Genomic DNA, 18,842 nt, shown 5'->3' on the forward strand with positions numbered 1-18,842 from the left:
GAATTACCGTCCCCCCACATCCTGTGTAAAAGACATGAGTTCGAGTCACCTCGATCACGTGAGGAATTTTTATGTGAAATCGCACAAGGTGGCTGAGTTAGTCGGTCCCAGGCAAGGACAGCATGGTTTTGATCACGGAAACTCGGATTTTGCATCCAGCAAACAGAAAATCGACCACAGAACACACGTTAAAGACTGTATACACTGGGCAATATGGCCTTAGTGGTTGATGCTCTTGAAACCCTACAACAACATATTACATTTTCGTGTTGGAAGGTATTTGCTCATAGAATGTTGTAATTGAGGGTTGTTTCTGGTTGAGGAGTTATCGAAGCATTGCGTTCTTCTTTCGCCAACTTGGAGTCCCTTGTAGCTTTCTCTGAAGAGATGAGGCATTGGTGACGAATTTATTTCTACATTTTCTTAGGTATATACTTTGCATTCCTTTCTTTATATAAATAGCACCAAAAAAAAAAAAAAAAAAAAAAAGCTATGAATTTTAGGCCACCCGAATAATAAAATTCATCTGCATTGCTGTGTGTCTTATGTCTGTTAATTGCGTGTGTTCTATGGTCGATTTGTCTGTTTTGCTGGACAAAACCCCCCAGTTTCTGGGGGAGAACCTTGTTATATACGCTTTAGACCGACTAACTCAGTCACGGAGTGAAAAAAGCCCATTAAAGTTCCTCTGGTCATTGACGGGATTCGAACCCGTGCCTTTTGCTCCCAGTGTGGGGAGGACGGTACCACTGTGCTACGCGCGCAGACTATATAAATAGCACTTCCATTCCGGCTCCATTAGGTAATTTATTTTGAATTCTTTTTTTAGTTTGTGAAATCTGTAGTTCAGTAAAGAAGACATATCGTCTCGCTGGTTCCCGGAGCTTTTACTTCTGAATATGTTGTCTTCTAGTCACAATAAATTTATTGATATAATTAGGATAAATTTTTGTCTTTTTTTTTTTTTTTTTTATTTATGTGAACCCCAAACACGAGAGGTATTAGAACCTATAGTACTTAGTACCGTGCTTGGGTTAAGAAAGCATGGGTTGAAGGAGAAGTATGGGGGGAGGGGGATGCCGGAAACTTTGCTCTAGAGATTAAACATGGGTTTCACCACTTCTCACTGACATTTATAGCTACCCATCTTTCTCTAGTCACTTCATTTACTTTCTACAAAGGCGGTCTTTATTTATTTCCTTAAAATTCGAAACATTGTTTTAGATGTCCACAGTCCTCCCATCTCCGTTTGGTATGCAACTGCTAGAATGTTATTTGTATTTTCTCGACGCCTTAAAAGGGTTTTTATAGTTTTTATAATCCATTGTGTTCAACCGATGTTTCCCGAGCACTGCTGGAAGGTTCTTCAATATATTAATCAAAATTTTGCTTTATTTACATTTCAATTTGTGATGCATTTTAAAAGAAAAAGAAAATGCACTTGGAAAAATTTTTTAATGTAAATAAATTAAAATTTATCATGAGGGCAACCTTTTTTCTTTATGTTTTTTTTTTTTTTTTTTTGGTATTAGTAGAATATCATAAAATTTATATAGTGTTCTGCCAATATATTACCTATTCCAAAATTTTCCGTTACCCAAATAATGTTGAATTACACAACAGTTTCTGCTGTGTAATTCAACAAAAGGAAGTAAGCAAACCCTTAGCCATAATTATGAGAGCATCCTTGGACTCACGGAAGGTCCCCACGGACTGGAGATGTGCAAATGTGTCCCCCATTCACAACGGGGGATCGAAGGGTAACACGAGTAATTACAGACCAGTTAGTTTAACTTCTGTTCCGGGTAAAATAATGGAGTCACTGGTTAAAGATGCATTGCAGGATCATCTAGACAAGACTGCAGCAATGATTCAGACACAGTATGTGTTTGTTAAGAGAAAGTCTTATCTAACAAATTTGATTGGTTATTATGATGTCGCTACAAAGGAACTGGATGCAAAAAAATAATTTTGATATCATATACTTGGATTTCAGGAAAGCTTTTGGCACTGTTGCGCATGGAAGACTATTGTACAAATTGGAGCAGAATGGTATTAAGGGTAAGTTGCTACAATGGATAAAAGGATGGTTGAGTGGGAGAAGACAGAGGGTGGTAATCAATGGGTGCTGCTCTTCGTGGACTAGTGTTATTAGTGGAGTCCCACAGGGTTCGGTATTGGGTCCATGTTGTTTTGTATAGTTATCAATGATATTGATGAAGGTATATCAGGCTTAGTATCAAAGTTTGCAGATGATACAAAGGTTGGCAGGGTTGTTAATCACAGTCATGACAGTGTGCTACTGCAACAGGAACTAGATAATTTGGGCAGATGGGCTAAGAAGTGGTAGCTGAAGTTTAACACTGAAAAATGCAAAGTACTGCATTCCGTAGCCGAGAGAAGCGGGAGTGCAGTAGCACACGCTCTTTGAGTTGACCGGGGTTCAAGCCCCTGACTGCTGAATACGTCGATCTGGCAACTCGCATTGGACTAGCGTGGCAGATTATGGTCCATTTCCCTCAACATGAATTGTTGAGGAGGCTTCCATCCTGCAGTGGGTTGATAATGGTTGCACTTTCCTTTTACAGCATATGGGTAGAAGTAACCCCAGAGAAACGTACCAACTGTGTGGTACTACACTTAAGGTTTTAGAAAATGAAAAAGACCTGGGAGTAATTGTGCAGTCATATATGAAGTTTTCTTAGCAATGCAGACAGGCTGCCACGGCAGGTCATGGAATGTTGTTAATGATATACAGGAATTTTGTTAGCAGGGAAAAGGAGGTGATTGTCCCTCTGTATAAGGCAATGGTCAGGCCACGCCTTTAGTACTGCATGCAGGTCTGGAGGCCTCATTTTAGGAAGGATGTAGATTTGCTTGAGCGTGTACAGAGAAGGGCAACAAGATTGGTGAGGGGAATAAAGGGATCCTCTTACCAGGAGAGGCCTAATTTCTGCAAATTTCAGCAACTGGAGACTAGGTACCTGCGAGGTGATCTGATTGAGGTGTATAAGGCCTTGAATGGGTTAAGCACGCTGAATTCTGATGGGATTCTTCCACTTGTTCAGATTACGAACCTAAGGGGGCATAAATTGAAATTGAGGAAGGACAGATGTAGAATAGATGTGCGGAAATTTGCCTTTGGCCAGCGGGTGGTTAATTGCTGGAACAAACTTCCATCTGTCGTTGTGGAAGTTGATAGGTTAAATAAATTTAAGGAGGAACTAGACAAATATTTAGAGGGGATTGTTTTGTAATTTTTTTTTTTTTTTTTTTTCGGCTGGTGCTGCATAAGATTATACGCTTGCTTTCTTGCATCACATGCCACTACTACTACTACACTGATATATGTAATCACTCCGATGCACCTAGTAAATAAATAAATGAATTAAAGCAGTTTTACTCACTAGGGGGAGTTCACTACTGATTTCAATCGTTCATATATCTGATTTGTAGCAATGTTATGAATTTATGTGTCCGGTGCGGGTATCTTTATTTTTGTTAAGCAATATGAGTTATGTTAGTCTTGTTATAGATAATCTCAGAAACATTGCGAACATTGAAAAATGTTTAAATAGTCTAGGAGGATGAATTTTTGTTATATATTATGATGCATATTGCAGGCAGTAGACGTTTGATGTTTTCTATCCGTGTATATAAATTTTGCTATTAGTGGAGAAGTCTGGCCTTAATTTTTTAATCACAGGTAAATTCTGTACAAGATCCCTCTGAAAATGACAGCCCTCAGAGGTCAGACAAGAAGGAGGCCTTTAGAAAATAAACCATCGGGTTTGCTAACAAAGGACGAAAATGATCTAATATTTAGCCTTCTTGGAAAAAGTTGCAGGGTAAGCATCTCTCTGTATGTCATATCTGATGCTGGTATCTCCAGCATAGGCGTTACTATTTAAATATTTTGACGCCAGGGAAGGTTATTTGGTCTCCCTCTCTTCTCAATTTTAAAACAGGAAATGTATTGTTATAATGACTGGATGACGAAAGCGGACGTGAATTTTTGCCTCTTAGGAATAGGCCCTAGTTCCCCCCCCCCCGCAAGGTTTTCTCATTTGGGTTATTGCAATGGGGGACGGGACGAGTCGCGATATATTATATCGATGGTTCATGGTATTTAAAATATATCGATTTCACTTCATTCAGGATGTAAATGTAACTTCAATACAGTGCTATTAGAATTAATATAATGTTTAATAGAAATACAATGGAACGTTGATTATCCAGATTAATTATGAATTGATCAATTGAAATGATTTGTTTAGAAATTAATTTTATAATCGTCACTTGTTTTATTTATCACTCTTCTCAAACTAATGCCATTAACACTTCAATTTTGTGTTGACATTAGTTTTGTCATTGGCAGATTATTGTTGGTTTGATTAGCATTAGTAGAGGCACATGATGCAAGAAAGCAAGCTTATATAGCCTCAGCCAAAAAAAAAAAAAAAAAAAAAAAACCTTCCCATTTCACCCATCCTTTCAGATACAAGAAAGTAAACTTATCCAGCATCAACCAATAAATGAATAAATAGAAACTTATACTAACTTCACTACCTCTTATAATTTGTCCAATATTTCTTTAAATTTATTTAAACATTTTTCTCCATGCACTAGGTGGAAGTGTATTCCAGTAATCTGTGGCTGAAGGCAAACTTCTACGCATCTATTCTGGAACTATTCTTTTTCACTTTAAAAATCTCCATTGTGTATGTTACTTGAGAAAGAGCAAAGCTGCCCCATAAGCTATTTAAAGCCTTAATCATTTAAATTAGGTCTCCATGCAAAAAAAAGCCTGGTTTACAGATGTGCAGTCTTTTTAATTTTACAGTGAAATTAAAACCAATTTGTGCTGCAAAACAGTGTACTTGGTGCAACAGTATTCCTGTTGAAAAGAGAAAAAAATGAGAAGAAAGGTTCAAGATGAGAAGTAGTCTTTCATAGCCTCCTAGTCAATAAAAAAAAAAAACTGACAAAAGATTTTTTTTTTTCTAACATCAATAGAGAAAATAGCCTACATCAAACACACTCAGTCACCATCTTTAAGAATCTGGCCTCAGACCTCTAATGCAAGAATATGTACTTTGTTCCAACAGCCACTAGGAATGAACTGTCAGAAATCATATCTATCTAGGTATGAGCTAATTAAAATTATGAACAGTCCCTCAAACAGGAATACTGCTGCACCAGATGATTCCCTCTTATTATTGTTAGTATTAGCCATATGGTGCAAGGAAGCTTCAGTCTTTTGCTGCAGTGGCTAAAAAAATAAAAATAATAGATAAATACTATAAAATATTTAAGGGCAAAGGCCTTATGCTACGAGGTAGAATGACTAACATATAGGTCAGTGCAAAAGCATCATTTTAACATAGTTAAAATTAATTAAATTAATTAAATTAATTTTATAAATTAAATAAAGTTTAAATTAATTAATTATATTGGCATCGTTTTGGTTATATCTCATATTGTGAATGCCTTTGCAATGAGTTGCCATGGTATCGTACTACCTTGAATAAGTAACACTTCACCAGTGGAGAAGATTACTGTTACTAATTCTCAGCAGATACCAACACCCAGATGGCACCATTTCAAAGCTTGTTTGTATATGTGTGGGATAATAACTCTACTATCCACTTGTCCCTATTAGACTTAGAAAAGCAAAAATAGACGGAAAGTTATAGTAGGAGTGGAAGAAGAAAAGAAATGGCGTAGAAGAATGAAAGGGACAGTAACTCCTTCAACTCACACCACTCAAAAACTCATAAATTCCTTGAATAGGCAATGCTTTCCCAGTAGAGAAGACTGTTGTTACCTATTCTTGGAAACTCCATGAATATCAGGCTCCTCTGGTGACTGTTTCAAAGGCTTGTTGGCCAGGCGCCACTATAGCCAGGTGGGCAGGAGCAGCAGTGTGTAGTACACGCTTCTTGATTAGACCGGGGTTCGAGCCCATGATCCACCAAATATGGAGGATGTGGAAAGGTCAGGAATGACCACCACATATCCCCGGAGCAATATGGCCTTAGTTGCTAATGCTCCTAAAATCCAAAAATAACAATAATAGCAGCTTGTTGGCCTTTCCTTGGTGGGTGGGCAGGTACCCTGGTGTTGCAATAGTGACAACCCAGTTATGAAGTGTAACTTCTCAATATGAGAGATGTCTTATGGTGTGCAGTGATTCAGACTATAACATATTTAAGGGCAAAGGCCTCATGCTACGAGGTAGAATGACTAACATATAGGTTAGTGCAAAGGCATCATTTTAACATAGCCATCTACAAAAGTAGTTAAATTAATTAATCGAATTGTTATATCTCATATTGTGAATGTCTTCACAACAAGTTGCCATGGTATTATACTACCTCGAATAAGTAACACTTCACCAGTGGAGAAGACTACTGTTACTAATTCTCAGCAGATACCACCACCACCCAGACGGCACTGTTTCATAGCTTGTTGGCTTCTCCTCAGTGGGTGGGCAGGTACCTGCCCACCCACTGAGGAGAATAGTGACAACAAGTTGCAATAGTGACAACCCAGTTATGAAGTGTAACTTCTCAATATGAGAGATGTCTGATAGTGTGCAGTGATATAGACTAAAATATTTAAGAGCAAAAGCTTTATGCTACAAGGTAGAATAACTAATATATAGGTTAGTGCAAAGTCATCATTTTAACGTAGCTATCCACCAAAGTAGTTAAATTAATTAATTGAATTGGCATCATTTTGGTTATATCTCATTGTGAATGCCTTCACAACGAGTTGCCATGGTATGCCTGCACGCCATCAGGCATCTCTCATATTGCGAAGCTATACTTCATAACTGGGTTGTCACTATTGCAACACCAGGGTGCTTGCCCACCCATTGAGGAGAAGCCAACAAGCTTTGAAACGGGTCAGTGCCTCCGTAGCCAGGTGGGAAGGAGCAGCAGTGTGTAGCACATGCTTCTTGATTAGACTGGGGTTCGAGCCCGTCACCACCAAATACGGAGGATGCGGAAAGGTCAGGGAATGAGCACCGCATATCCCAGAGCAATATGGCCTTAGTTGCTAATGCTCCTAAAAACCAAATAACAACAACAACATTTGAAACGGTGTCGTATGGGGGTGGTCCTGATGGCCACGGTGTTTCCGAGAATAGGTATCAATAATCTTCTCCACTTGGGAAGCGTTGCCCATTCGAGGAATTTGAGTTTTTGAGTGGTGTGAGGTGGAGTAACTGTCCCTTTCTTCCTTCGACGGCATTTCTTCCTCTCCTACTATCACTTTTCTACATCTTTTTTGCTTTCCTAAGTCTAATAGGGACAGTATGAGGATAACAGAGATCTTTATCCCATACCATATTTCAAATGGTGCTGTCTGGGTGGTGGTGGTGGTATCCACTGATGACAAGTAACAGTAGTCTCCACTGGTGAAGTGTTACTTATTTGAGGTAGTACAATACCATGGAAACTTGTTTTGAGGTAGTACAATACCATGGCAACATGAAGGCATTCTCAATATGAGATATAACCAAAACTATGCCAATTTAATTAATTAATTTAACTACTTTGGTAGATGGCTACATTAAAATGATGCTTTTGCACTAACCTGTATGTTAGTAATAGATAAATGATAAAATAGAATGAAAAAAAAATATGCTCCCTCTTCACATAAGTGCCTATTCAGTTGAGCTTTGAATTTCCCCAAGGTATCGGCCACAATCACCTATGGAGGTTACGTATTCCAGTAATTAGCAACTCGTTTATTTTAAAAATATCTAGTCCATACATTGTCAATATCTTACAAATCATTTTTAACAAAATTTTAGTCTACTATGTTTCCTTCAATCTGGAAGAATTACTTCATGAGGCCAGTTCCTAAATACTGTTGCAAGACAGACTGTTGGTTGATTACTGCTACCCAATGCACTGTCTTGTGGTTATCAACATTATTCCTCAGGTTATAAATATTTTTTTAATATTTTTACTCTCAAGATATTTATGAAGCAGATCCATGAACCTAATTTTAGTACCAACCATATTTTTAGTGCCATCCATTGTAACTGCTGATAGCAAATCCCAATTCAATTTGAGGCCATCAATTGCTTCTGGCACACTCAAAAATATATTTTCATCTGTTGTTGTATCTCTTAAGCTTTTTAATGCAACTAGCTCTTCAGTTACTGCAAAATTTTGATTTATATTCAGATATAAATTAGTAATTGAACTCTCATCAATTGCTACTGAAAAATGTGTGAATTCACGAACTTTTTCTAAGAGTTGATTTTGAATATCGGCTCATAAATCTTCAATTCTTCTTGTTACAATTGATAAAGATAAATTTACAGACACAAAATTCTTTACTTTCTGAGGACATACTTCTTGTGCAATTGCCAAACAAATTTTCCATCCGTAAAGGCCCTTCCTTCGGCAATGATTTGGGAGGCTCAAAAACTAGCTCTAACTGCAGATAATTTTTGATGAGTAAAAGTTCTAATCTTCTGTCGTTGACTGAAAAGTTTGGGTTAGTTCTTGGAGTTTTTTCTTCTGCAAAGCTCCTTGAAATTTAAAGTAATTTGAGGTATGTTTTGCGGTGTAGTGACTTTTCACATTAGATTCCTTGAAAACCGACAAAGCTTCATTGCAAATAAGATATGTGCAAGTATCATTGAGCAGTGCAAAAAAGTAATTAATTTGCTACCGCTCATTAAAAAAGCGACACTCAGCATAAACTTCTGTTTTTTTCGACATCAACTTTGACATGATTTTTATGGGGTCGCTGGAATAAAAAAAAAAAAAAAAATACTCACGAATATTGAAGTAAGCAAACACTGACGTGTTTTAATTTTATGAAATATTTTAACATAAAGGTTGTTATTATATTCATATCACTGTTATATCATGTGAAATTAATAATATAAAACTTATAGTTTTATATTATTATTACAATTTGCAAATTACGATTCTAAAGTACAGGAACTCCCTGACTTAAGTAATACTCGACTTACGGAAATTCGACTTTATGTAAGTTTTTGCTGGCCAGTGCAAACTTAAAAAAAATCTTGGAAATGTATTTTGCATCTTGTAGGAATAAAATGGAGGTATCGTGAAAATATCGTAACATGAACCCAATAACACATTTTTTTTTTTTTGTAATTCGTTCTTGGAAGTTGAAAATTTTGCTATATTACTGAGCTATTTATCTCTCTAAAAGGTCATTTTTATAATGGAAATTGCACAACACTTTCATCATTATCATATGTTCCGTTATAAGAATCAGTTTTGAACGGCTTTGTGATATTTTTCTAAAACACATTTCTGCAGGTCAGTACCATAAAACAAAATAGGAAAGCTCTAGTAAACTCTATCTTATTGCATTTGCGATAATACCGATAACTGCAATTGTGTGGGCTTTTACGCTATTATGGGGAAATGTGTTCCCCTTCACTTAAATCTTCAATCATATAAAATACAAATTTTCAGAAACTTCTCTTCATTCCTATTTACATATACAATGATGAAGGGAAAGCGACCAATGAAAAGGGCAAGTGGTGGTAGTGCCAAGGAACAAAACAAAATTGATTTAGAAATGAAGATGAAAATGATTAAGAAGAACAAAGCAGGACAAAGTTTGTCATCTATTGCAAGGGAATTAGGCCTCACTTGCTTCAACAGTGAATATTGTTTTAAAGGACAGTGCACGTATAAAAGAACATGTGGAAGGATCAATGCAAAACAGCGTTCATGTGCTATATTGAAGATGGAACAGCTGTTAATAATATGGATGGAAAATCAGATTCAGAAGCAAGTACCCCTGAGTCTAATGACCATTCAAGCAAAAGCAACAAGTATTTATAAAGATATTAAGGATAATTACTGCGAACCCCAACCCCAGTTTGTGGAAAGCAACGGGTGATTTAATAGGCTCAAGCATCGTGCTGGTTTCCACAACGTTAAAGTATGCAGTGAAGTTGCCAGTGCCGATTCTGCAGCTGCAGAGAAAATTTGTGATCCTTTGGAAAAAATTATTGATGAAGGCAGCTATTCAATGCAGCAAATTTTTAATGTTGACGAGACTGCTCTGTATTGGAAAAAAATGCAGGATGGAATATAAATTGCCAAAACACGATGCCAGGTTTCATAGCGTCAAAAGATAGGGCCATGCTCTTGCTTGGGACTAATTCAGCGGGAGATTACAGATTAAAACCACTGCTTGTGTACTATTCTGTAAATCCTCGTGCAGTCTGCATGAGTAGCACAGTGGTATCGTCACCATCCTCCCCACACCCGGAAAAGGCCCGGGTTCGAATCCCATCGATGACGTGAGGAACTTTAATGGGCTTTTTTCACTCCATGGCTGAGTTAGTTCATCTCAGGTGTAGATAGCAAGGATTTCTCCTCAGAAACTGGAGTTTTTCATCCAGCAAAACAGACAAATCGACCATAGAACACATGCAATTAACAGACATAAGAACACACAACACGGCAGATGAATTTAATTATTAGAGTGGCCTACAAAAAAAAAAAAAAAAAAAAATCCTCGTGCATTTAAGGGCATCAATAAAGCCACCCTACCTGTGCATTTCCGATTGAACCAGAGAGCATGGATAACAGTCTCTCTCTTTGAGGATTGGTTTAAATGCTGCTTCATTCCCGAGGTTGAAAAATATTGTAAAGACAATGACGTTCCTTTCAAGATTTTGCTTCTATTAGATAATGCTCCTGGACATCCTACGCATCTAGATGATTTCAATTCGAACAAGAGTCATATTTCTATCGCCAAACACACAAATTCACTCATCCAACCTATGGATCAGGGTGTTATTTTGAATTTAAAAGAATACTATTTACGCCCATTTGCTCAGGCATTGTCTGCAGTAGACGATGAGATAAATTTTACTTGAAGAGACTTGGAAATCTTACCACGCCATCTTAAACATTAATAAGGTTTGGGTGGAAATTACTAAAAGTTGTTTAAATGGCGCATGGAAGAAAATATGCCCACGGCACGTAAAAGGCTTTGAAGAATTTGAAAAAGACGAATCATATGAAGAGGTTACAGATAAGATTGTAAAGGTTGCAGAGCTACTTCAGTTGGTGGTTGATGCCAAAGACGTAGAGGAGTTAATAGAAGAAGAAAAGGAATTATCTAACGAAGAACTTATTGACTTGCAGGCAGTGATAATAAAAGAAGAAAATGCTGACGAAGCTCAAGATGAACCAAATGAGGACCCGAGACGCTCCATCACCAGAGAGATGGCAATGACATTTTGTGAAATTGCATCGGCAATTTGAGAAGATGGATCCTGACAGCAAACGATTCTTAAAAGTTAACAGAGGGGTAAATGATATGCTAGCTTGCTACAAAGAAGTCTACGATGAAAAGAAAAAAGCCACTGTTAAGTCATCCATTAATGTTTTTTTCGTAAGGTTGAGCGGTCGACCCCTTCAAAATCTCCACAGCCATCAACCTCTGCAGCGTACTCATCAGCTGAAGGCGTCAATTCTGGCAACGATGCTCGAGAGGTAAAACTTACTGATGTTATGCCTGTCTCCTCTCTTTTTTTGTAATTTTATAATTTTGAAATTTTTTTAAATTGCACGCTTTTGTAATTTTTCCTGTGCATGAGATAAAAAATTGAATAAATACAATAAATAATTCTATTTACATGTTCATTGAACATTTCTTTTTTGATTCAATCAATTCAGCGAGCACAGTTGCGAGTGCTGCACAAGCATTGGAGAAATTCCGACTTGTGTAGCGTTCCGCAGAACGCAACACTTACGTAAGTCGGGAAGTTCCTGTATTAAGTTTTGAATTGCTGTTACAATAGAAAACAGGAAATTAAGGTAATACAAAGATTAAATTCATACCTGCCAACAGCCTCTTGCTGATGCTACCAGAACCTTTATGTGCATACAGACTGCCAGCAGTTAATTTATAGCAGAGGGATTAACCCCATTAACCAATAAGATAGTGTCATGTTTTTATCTTGGATCTGGGCTTCTTGTATAATAGAAGCCAGGGGTGACCCCTGCTCCCATACTCTGAACATCAGGGTTCGTGTGCAGCCTGGTTCATGATCTTCCCGATACCCTGTGCCTTTTTTGTATAAAAAAAAATAGGTGCTGGTACTCATTCTTTGTTATCAGGAAAAATTGAAAATTAAAAGGATATGAAAAGTAAACTAAAAAAATTGTTTCGTGATATTGTTACTTCAGTAGTAATGTTTTTGGAATAAGAACAACAAATTAAGTATATATACTTAATTTTTTTATATACAAGTATATAAAAAAATAAGAAAAATGTGTAAAAAATAAGTCAAAGGTGCGTAAAATAAGATAAAAATAAGTAAAAAGTAAAAATAAGTACTAAGTAAAAATAATTTCAAAATGAAGTTTATAGAATATCCCAAATTTCTATTAAGTTCTCATCCGACACAATATGCTGACTTCTTTTCTTACTGTTTGTGTCTGTTGCCAAATGATGTTTCCGAAGCAGCCACAAATCGACATATTTTGCTGGATCAAAGTGTGTCAGCGGTGGGCCTACAATTTTAGGAAACAGTAGTGAAGAAACTGTTTTTGTCATCAATGAAGCTCTGGTTGGGCTGACGATCAGATTCATTTGTGAAAATCTTCGTTCACCTTCACTTGCTGAAATTGGTATCGTATTCAGAGCATTCATTAATGCTTCAACTCTTCCGAAATCGTCTTTCCAATTAGATATTCCCGAAACCCACGAATTATATCTCTTTCATTTAACCGAAACCTAATTGATAACTTTCTAATTTCATTCTCACCAAATGTCACTTGTGAGTTAGTATCTTCAGGCCAATGTATCCTATCAGGTACTCGGGCCAACACTGCCAAATCAGCATTTTTCTATCAAGCAGCCTGCTTTCTACTGATTGTTTCAAAGTTCTGTAGAAAGCTTCTGGATTGATTGGAAAATAATTTCTGTAATCTGTTTCATGAAGTGAAACTCCTTGAAATCAGATTTTGGCAGCTTTGGTGGCATTTCTGTAATACTGTCCCAGAACTGTTTGTCTTTCATGAAAAAGTTGTACAACAATTTCTGTTTTTTTTATTTGCCCTGTACAAATCTATATTGTGTTCCTGCAAGTCCAAGCTCAAATCTGAAAATTCTTGAAGACCATCACACATTAAACCTAAGTCTAATATAAAGTTTGTAGTTGTAATTTTCTTCAGCAATCCTTCATATGTACATCTTTCTTTTTGGTCCCACGTCGAGTCATTCATTGCTTCTTGAAAATGATTAACTAGTGCCTCATAGTTATTCCAAACAGCCAAAACATACCGGAAGCTTGATGCCACCCATCGTGTGCTTAAAATTCTGCCAATTTTTAATAGTTCAATATCCAGCAAGTTGGTGCACACCTTCTCTGGCATTTTTGGTGACGTGTTATTCATCACATAATGTTTATCAATAAATGCTTTAAATCTGTCGATACCTGCAACGAATTTCATAGTAACACCAACTGATAGTTCTGATCGGTGATTAGCACAATGCCACACTATTAAAGAAGGGAATGTTTGTTTCATTAGTTTTGTAACACCACTTTTGCTACCCATCATAACAGCTGCACCATCACATGTGACACAAACTAAGTGAGTTTTTAAATAGTTTTCCGTCATACTGTATGACTGAAGACAATTGAGCAGAGAATCAAATATCCCTTTTGCAGTAACACTTTAAAGTTCAATCAAGTCCAGAAACAAATTTACGGGAGATCTCATTCCACTGTCAAATATACAAGTTCGAATGTAAACGATCAAAGCAGATTTCCTACTCGCCTTGGTCAATTCATCGATTATCAATGGAATTTTACTGATTGACATTATGATTTTATTAACCAATTTTTTTGCTCATTTCATCACTAATGTGGTTCAAGATGTTAATGCAAGCATTAGTTGAATGAAGAATACGACCCATGTCAATCCCATTTAATTCTTGTAGGTCAATTCAATCCCATTTAATTCTTGTAGGTCAATCTCTGATTCAAAATTATGAAGACTGATTTTCTTTGGCCACCACAGTGGGAAAAAATTTTGCTGTTATTAATTTTTTATGTCATAAACGCTTTAAACACAGATTTTGAAGGGCTCTTTCTCAGCTTTCGCAAGCAGTTTTATGGCAGCTTTATGTCCTGCTGTTTCCTTGTGATCGAAAATTTTTCTTTCTTAAAGACAGCTGTTGTTGTCTGCTTTCACCAAAATAGGTAACTTCCTTATTTGCCCATTCCTTAGAAATCTTCATGGCCATCTTCTTTTCCACTTCAAGAGTTCCAATTTGTTTACATAATGCACAGCCAAGTCTCTTATTTTGATAATTGTGCCAATTATACTTCGCACAGAAGTCATTTTTTTGATCAACAGTCCAGCAACTTGGCCAGTCATTTATATCAGTCATCTCTTGCTGTTGGACGTGGATACCATCAGTAACAAAAGCAGTATTTGACAGTTTCTGTTAAGTCTTCACTCACATTTTCACTTGTTTTTAATTTCTTCACTATGGTAGGTGAGAAGAAACTAGTAATTCTTTTCATTTTATACTTTACAGTTCAAGATTTTTTTAAATTTTATTTTAATACTAATGACAGTATTGATGTCATTAGCAGTAAAAAAAAATACAAGTTCACTCACAATCTCGTTACTGTATGGGCAAATAAATGAAACTGTTGCATCTGAATTGAAGATGCACAAATATAAAGTTGTGTTGAACAAACTTTTACATTGTAACAAAAGTTGTAGAAAACTAGTGGGGAACCAATATCAGCCCCTAGGAAATGGCATTTCTAAAGGGGGAGGAGTCAAGAAAAAGGTACACAAGTTTCCCGAAGTGGGTGGCACTTCTTAGATGAACAGAACACCTGTGAAAGCGAGATAATCCACAATAAAATAAATCTACAGTCTCTATATAATTAAGTTGATTGTTTCTTGCAAAAATTTCGTTATAAAGAAATATGACCTTTTCTACAATGAAAAATAACTCAACATTCAGAAATACACTAAAAGATGGTAAATAAATTTTTTAACATTTCAAAACAATTTCTTAATACATAACAAATTAAGATGCAATTTTTTTTTTTTCATATGACATGATGCGTGCAATATTAGTACATCTAAGAATTATTTTGCAAAATATTTGGTTATCTTTTGTTGTACACTGTATTTACTGTACGTCGATCATTTAAAAAAAATTCCACATTTATTTTAACGTCTTGTATTTTCAGAAACATTTTCTTTACACTGCAGGCTATAACAAAGTTTCAAAAACTGCCAACATTTTTTTTCATGTTTAGAAGGTTTAATATCTTTGTTATCCTCATTTTCCTTTTCTTGTCATCGATATTGTCATTAATTCTTTGAACTAGTTCTTAAATTTGAATTTTTATTTTTTTTTGAAACTGTCCAAAATGTGGGAGTCATTGAGGTACTCTGACTGTGTAAATATGATATATGGGGAACCAATATCAGCCCCTAGGAAATGGCATATGGAAACTTTATGGGAAAAAACACACTTCTATGAAACAACAGTTGATTATTTGTAAAGAAAACCACTCTCTCCTAATTCCTGAAGAAGGCACTTACAGTAGAAGGTTGACCAGAGCCCATTGTTCGCATCAGGGATAACCCTTGACCAGCATAAGTTCTCTGTGTGGGACAAGTGGTTGGATAGGATTTATGAGTATCATTAAGTGTAGAATGGTAATCCCTTTAGCTCTCTTAATTCGTGCAGTAGCACTAATTGCCTAAAGGCTAGAAGTGCGAACAGTGCATACCGGGTATCTCCTAATCCATTTGTTTTATGAAAATTTTCTTTGCTCAACCGAAACTATCTTAAGTTTATTAAACAGAGGTCCGACTGAGTAACTTAAAATTCCAAAAATGGTTATAAAGTTTTATATAGAATATATCTTAACAATTGACAGTGAAAAATGCAAATTTAGTTAAATAACTTTAAAGCATATATATTTGAATAATGGGTAAACATGGGAAAAAAATTTTTTTATGGAATATTTCAAATTTCAAAATGTACTGTGTGCAAATGTCACACATCACTGTTAACAAAGTTGCTGGTATGCTGTACTGTTGTGTCCCATCTCAAAAAAAGCACTGTCGATACCAATCATCAGACCATGCTGCTGGAGCTAGGTTTTATCCTGGATCCGGGATTCTTGTGTAGTGGAAGCCTAAGGTAACCCTTGCTCCTATACTCTGGACATCAGGGTTGGTGTGCAGACTGGCAAGGGATTAGGAAATCCCTAATTACTGTCTCTAATGCCTATTGCTATTTAATGGCAGGGGCAATATTAATGGATTATTTTAATGATGTTTCAAAGAATAGCTTTGAGTGGAAATAACAGAATTAATATCTAAGAAGACTAAGCTGACTATACAGAGGTGTCAACACTATTAATCAACCGACGAATGTTAAAATAATCTGTAAAATGTTTTTTCATAAATTTTATTGTGATCTAATATAAACATTCATTTTTATGATCTGTGATAAAATTTCACAGGCTGTAGTTTGGGGACCCCTGGACTAAATATCTTTGCCTGTAGCTCTGAAGCTGTTATTACATTTTTATGGTATTATAATTGTATTTTTTATTTAAAATGTTTAAAGGAACATCAATGTAAAGTATATCTTTGCATTAATTTTTCTATAAGCATTTTAAATAAAAAATAATTTTATAGTCTGATCTAGATGTTACTTTTACTTAGCCTTGTTACATTATTTCCTATGGGACATTGAGGGGTGTTTGAAAAGTTTTGTTGTCTGAGTATGAAAGAGTAGTTGTACAACGTTAAAAATTTCTGTACTTAATGTATAACATGTCAAATAGTAACCCACCAAGTTTCATGCAGTTTCAGGTAATGTCTTTGTTTGTTTTTTTTAATTACAGGTCTTGAAGTCAGGAAAGTTGTGTGAATGAGGAAAGGTGGACAAATCTGTCACCATGAATTAGCATTAATAGAGGCATACGATGTAAGAAAGCAAGCTTATCCAAAAAAAAAAAAAAAACCCTCCCATTTCACCCCTCCATTCGTTCCAAATGCTTGTCCAGCTCGGCCTTAAATTTATTTGGCTATTAGCCTCCACAACAAAAGATGGAAGCCTGTTCCACCAATTAACTACCCACTGGTTAAAGGCAAATTTTTGCACATCTATTTTACAACTACCTTTCCTAACATTATCTAACAATTGTCAAATATTTGAGAAAATAAAAGGACTAATGCCAAAGGAAATTCACATTGGAGAAGGATGTTCCTTCCTCTTCCATTGTTAAGAAGTGGGCAGCAGAATTTAAATGAGGGGAGAGCCTGAAAGATGACCCAAGCTATGGAAGACCTGCAATGTCCATCACTTCAGAAGTTCAGAGTGTGCATGATGAGTGATTGACAAGTGACAGTTTGGTACATTGCCAGTGTTTTGGGAATCTCATCCAAATATGTACCACATAATAACATAGGTTCTTGTTATGAAAAAGGTTTCAGCATGATGGATCTCAAAGTTAACAGCAGATCAAAAATTGTCAAGTAAAGTAAACATTGCATCATTTTCAAGCAGATCCAGCAAATTTCCTTGCAAGGTTGTTTGTGACCATGGATGAGATGTGGGTCCATCACTTCCAGCCAGAGTCAAAGGAGCAATCAAACAGTGGAAAACCACTCTTCTCCCTCTAAAGCCAAGTTGGTTCTTTCTTCTGCCAAGGTGATGGCATTAGTTTTTGGGATTCTAATGGAATTTGATAGTGGACTACCTTCAGAAAGGCCAGGGAATCACAGGGACATGTTACACAGACTTTGTAAGACATGTTCATGAAAACATCAAAGACAAATGCCGAACAAAGCTCAACAAGGGAGTCTCGTTCCACCAGGACAGTGCACCTGCTCACATGTCTGTTATTGCTATGGCTGGACTGCATGAGTGGCTTTGACATCTTGGACCATTCCCCATAGTCACCAGACCTGGTGCCATTGGACTTTCACCTATTTCCTAATTTGAAAAAAAATACCTAGCTGACATTTGTTTTCTTATCGACAGTGACATAAGTGGATGCATTCCTGGAGGTCCAGGAGAAAATTTTCTTTGCAGCCGAAATCAATGCATTGCAGCATTGGTGGCAAAACTATATTGATTCCAAAGGGGTGGGTGCTAAGTTGAAAAGTAACAAACTAACAGACTCCTCAAATAAACCTTTCATATTCAGGCCACAAAATTTTCAAACACCCTTCATATTTCCAAGATATGCATTTCACCTTGTGTGTCAATTTTCTACATTAATTATTTAACTTGAAGATGCCAGTATATAGTATTCAATGTATGCTCTTATCATTAATTCACACAGTGGGATAATTAGCTCTTTATCTCTATTGGCAGGGTTCTGTTCTATCATTGATAGAACCTAAATTCATGTCTGAAAGAAAGTTGCATTAAAATGTACTACCTTTTAATAGATCCTTTCATCTTCAGCCATGTTGAGTGTGTTTGCCCCCCCCCCAGATTACTGTGACTCAGATACTGTGAATAAATGATGAAATAAATTAGTTCTTCCTTGAATTTCTTCAAGCTACCCAATTTCATAACAATAGATGGAAGTTTGTTTCAATGAACAATAATTAATGGCTGAAAGCAAACTTCTGCACATCTGTTCTGTAACCATCCTTCCTCAGTTTGAATTTATGCTTCATCATGTGTGTAGTGAGAAAGAAGAAGAATGTCATCATCATTGAGCTTGCTTAATCCATTCAAAACCTTAAACACCTTAATCAGATCACCTTGCAGGTGCCTAATCTTCAGATGCTGCAATTTGT

The 18,842-nt window shown here is 36.3% G+C and overlaps 1 protein-coding gene across 1 annotated transcript in view; it reads left to right on the forward strand.

The window, feature by feature from the left end:
- Positions 1 to 3,722: 3,722 nt before the first annotated feature.
- Positions 3,723 to 18,842, forward strand: part of LOC150090058 (uncharacterized) — a 114,012-nt gene continuing 98,892 nt past the window's right edge. The window contains exon 1 of the mRNA XM_090389732.1: positions 3,723 to 3,848. Within this exon, the coding sequence (XP_090245858.1) occupies positions 3,735 to 3,848 (114 nt within the window). The 5' untranslated portion in view covers positions 3,723 to 3,734. The remainder of the gene's footprint in view (positions 3,849 to 18,842) is intronic.

The sequence above is a fragment of the Mastigoproctus giganteus genome, chromosome 2 (genome assembly GCF_048544385.1).
Source record: "Mastigoproctus giganteus isolate SK-2022 chromosome 2, ASM4854438v1, whole genome shotgun sequence".
Classification (NCBI taxonomy): Eukaryota; Metazoa; Arthropoda; class Arachnida; order Uropygi; family Thelyphonidae; genus Mastigoproctus; species Mastigoproctus giganteus.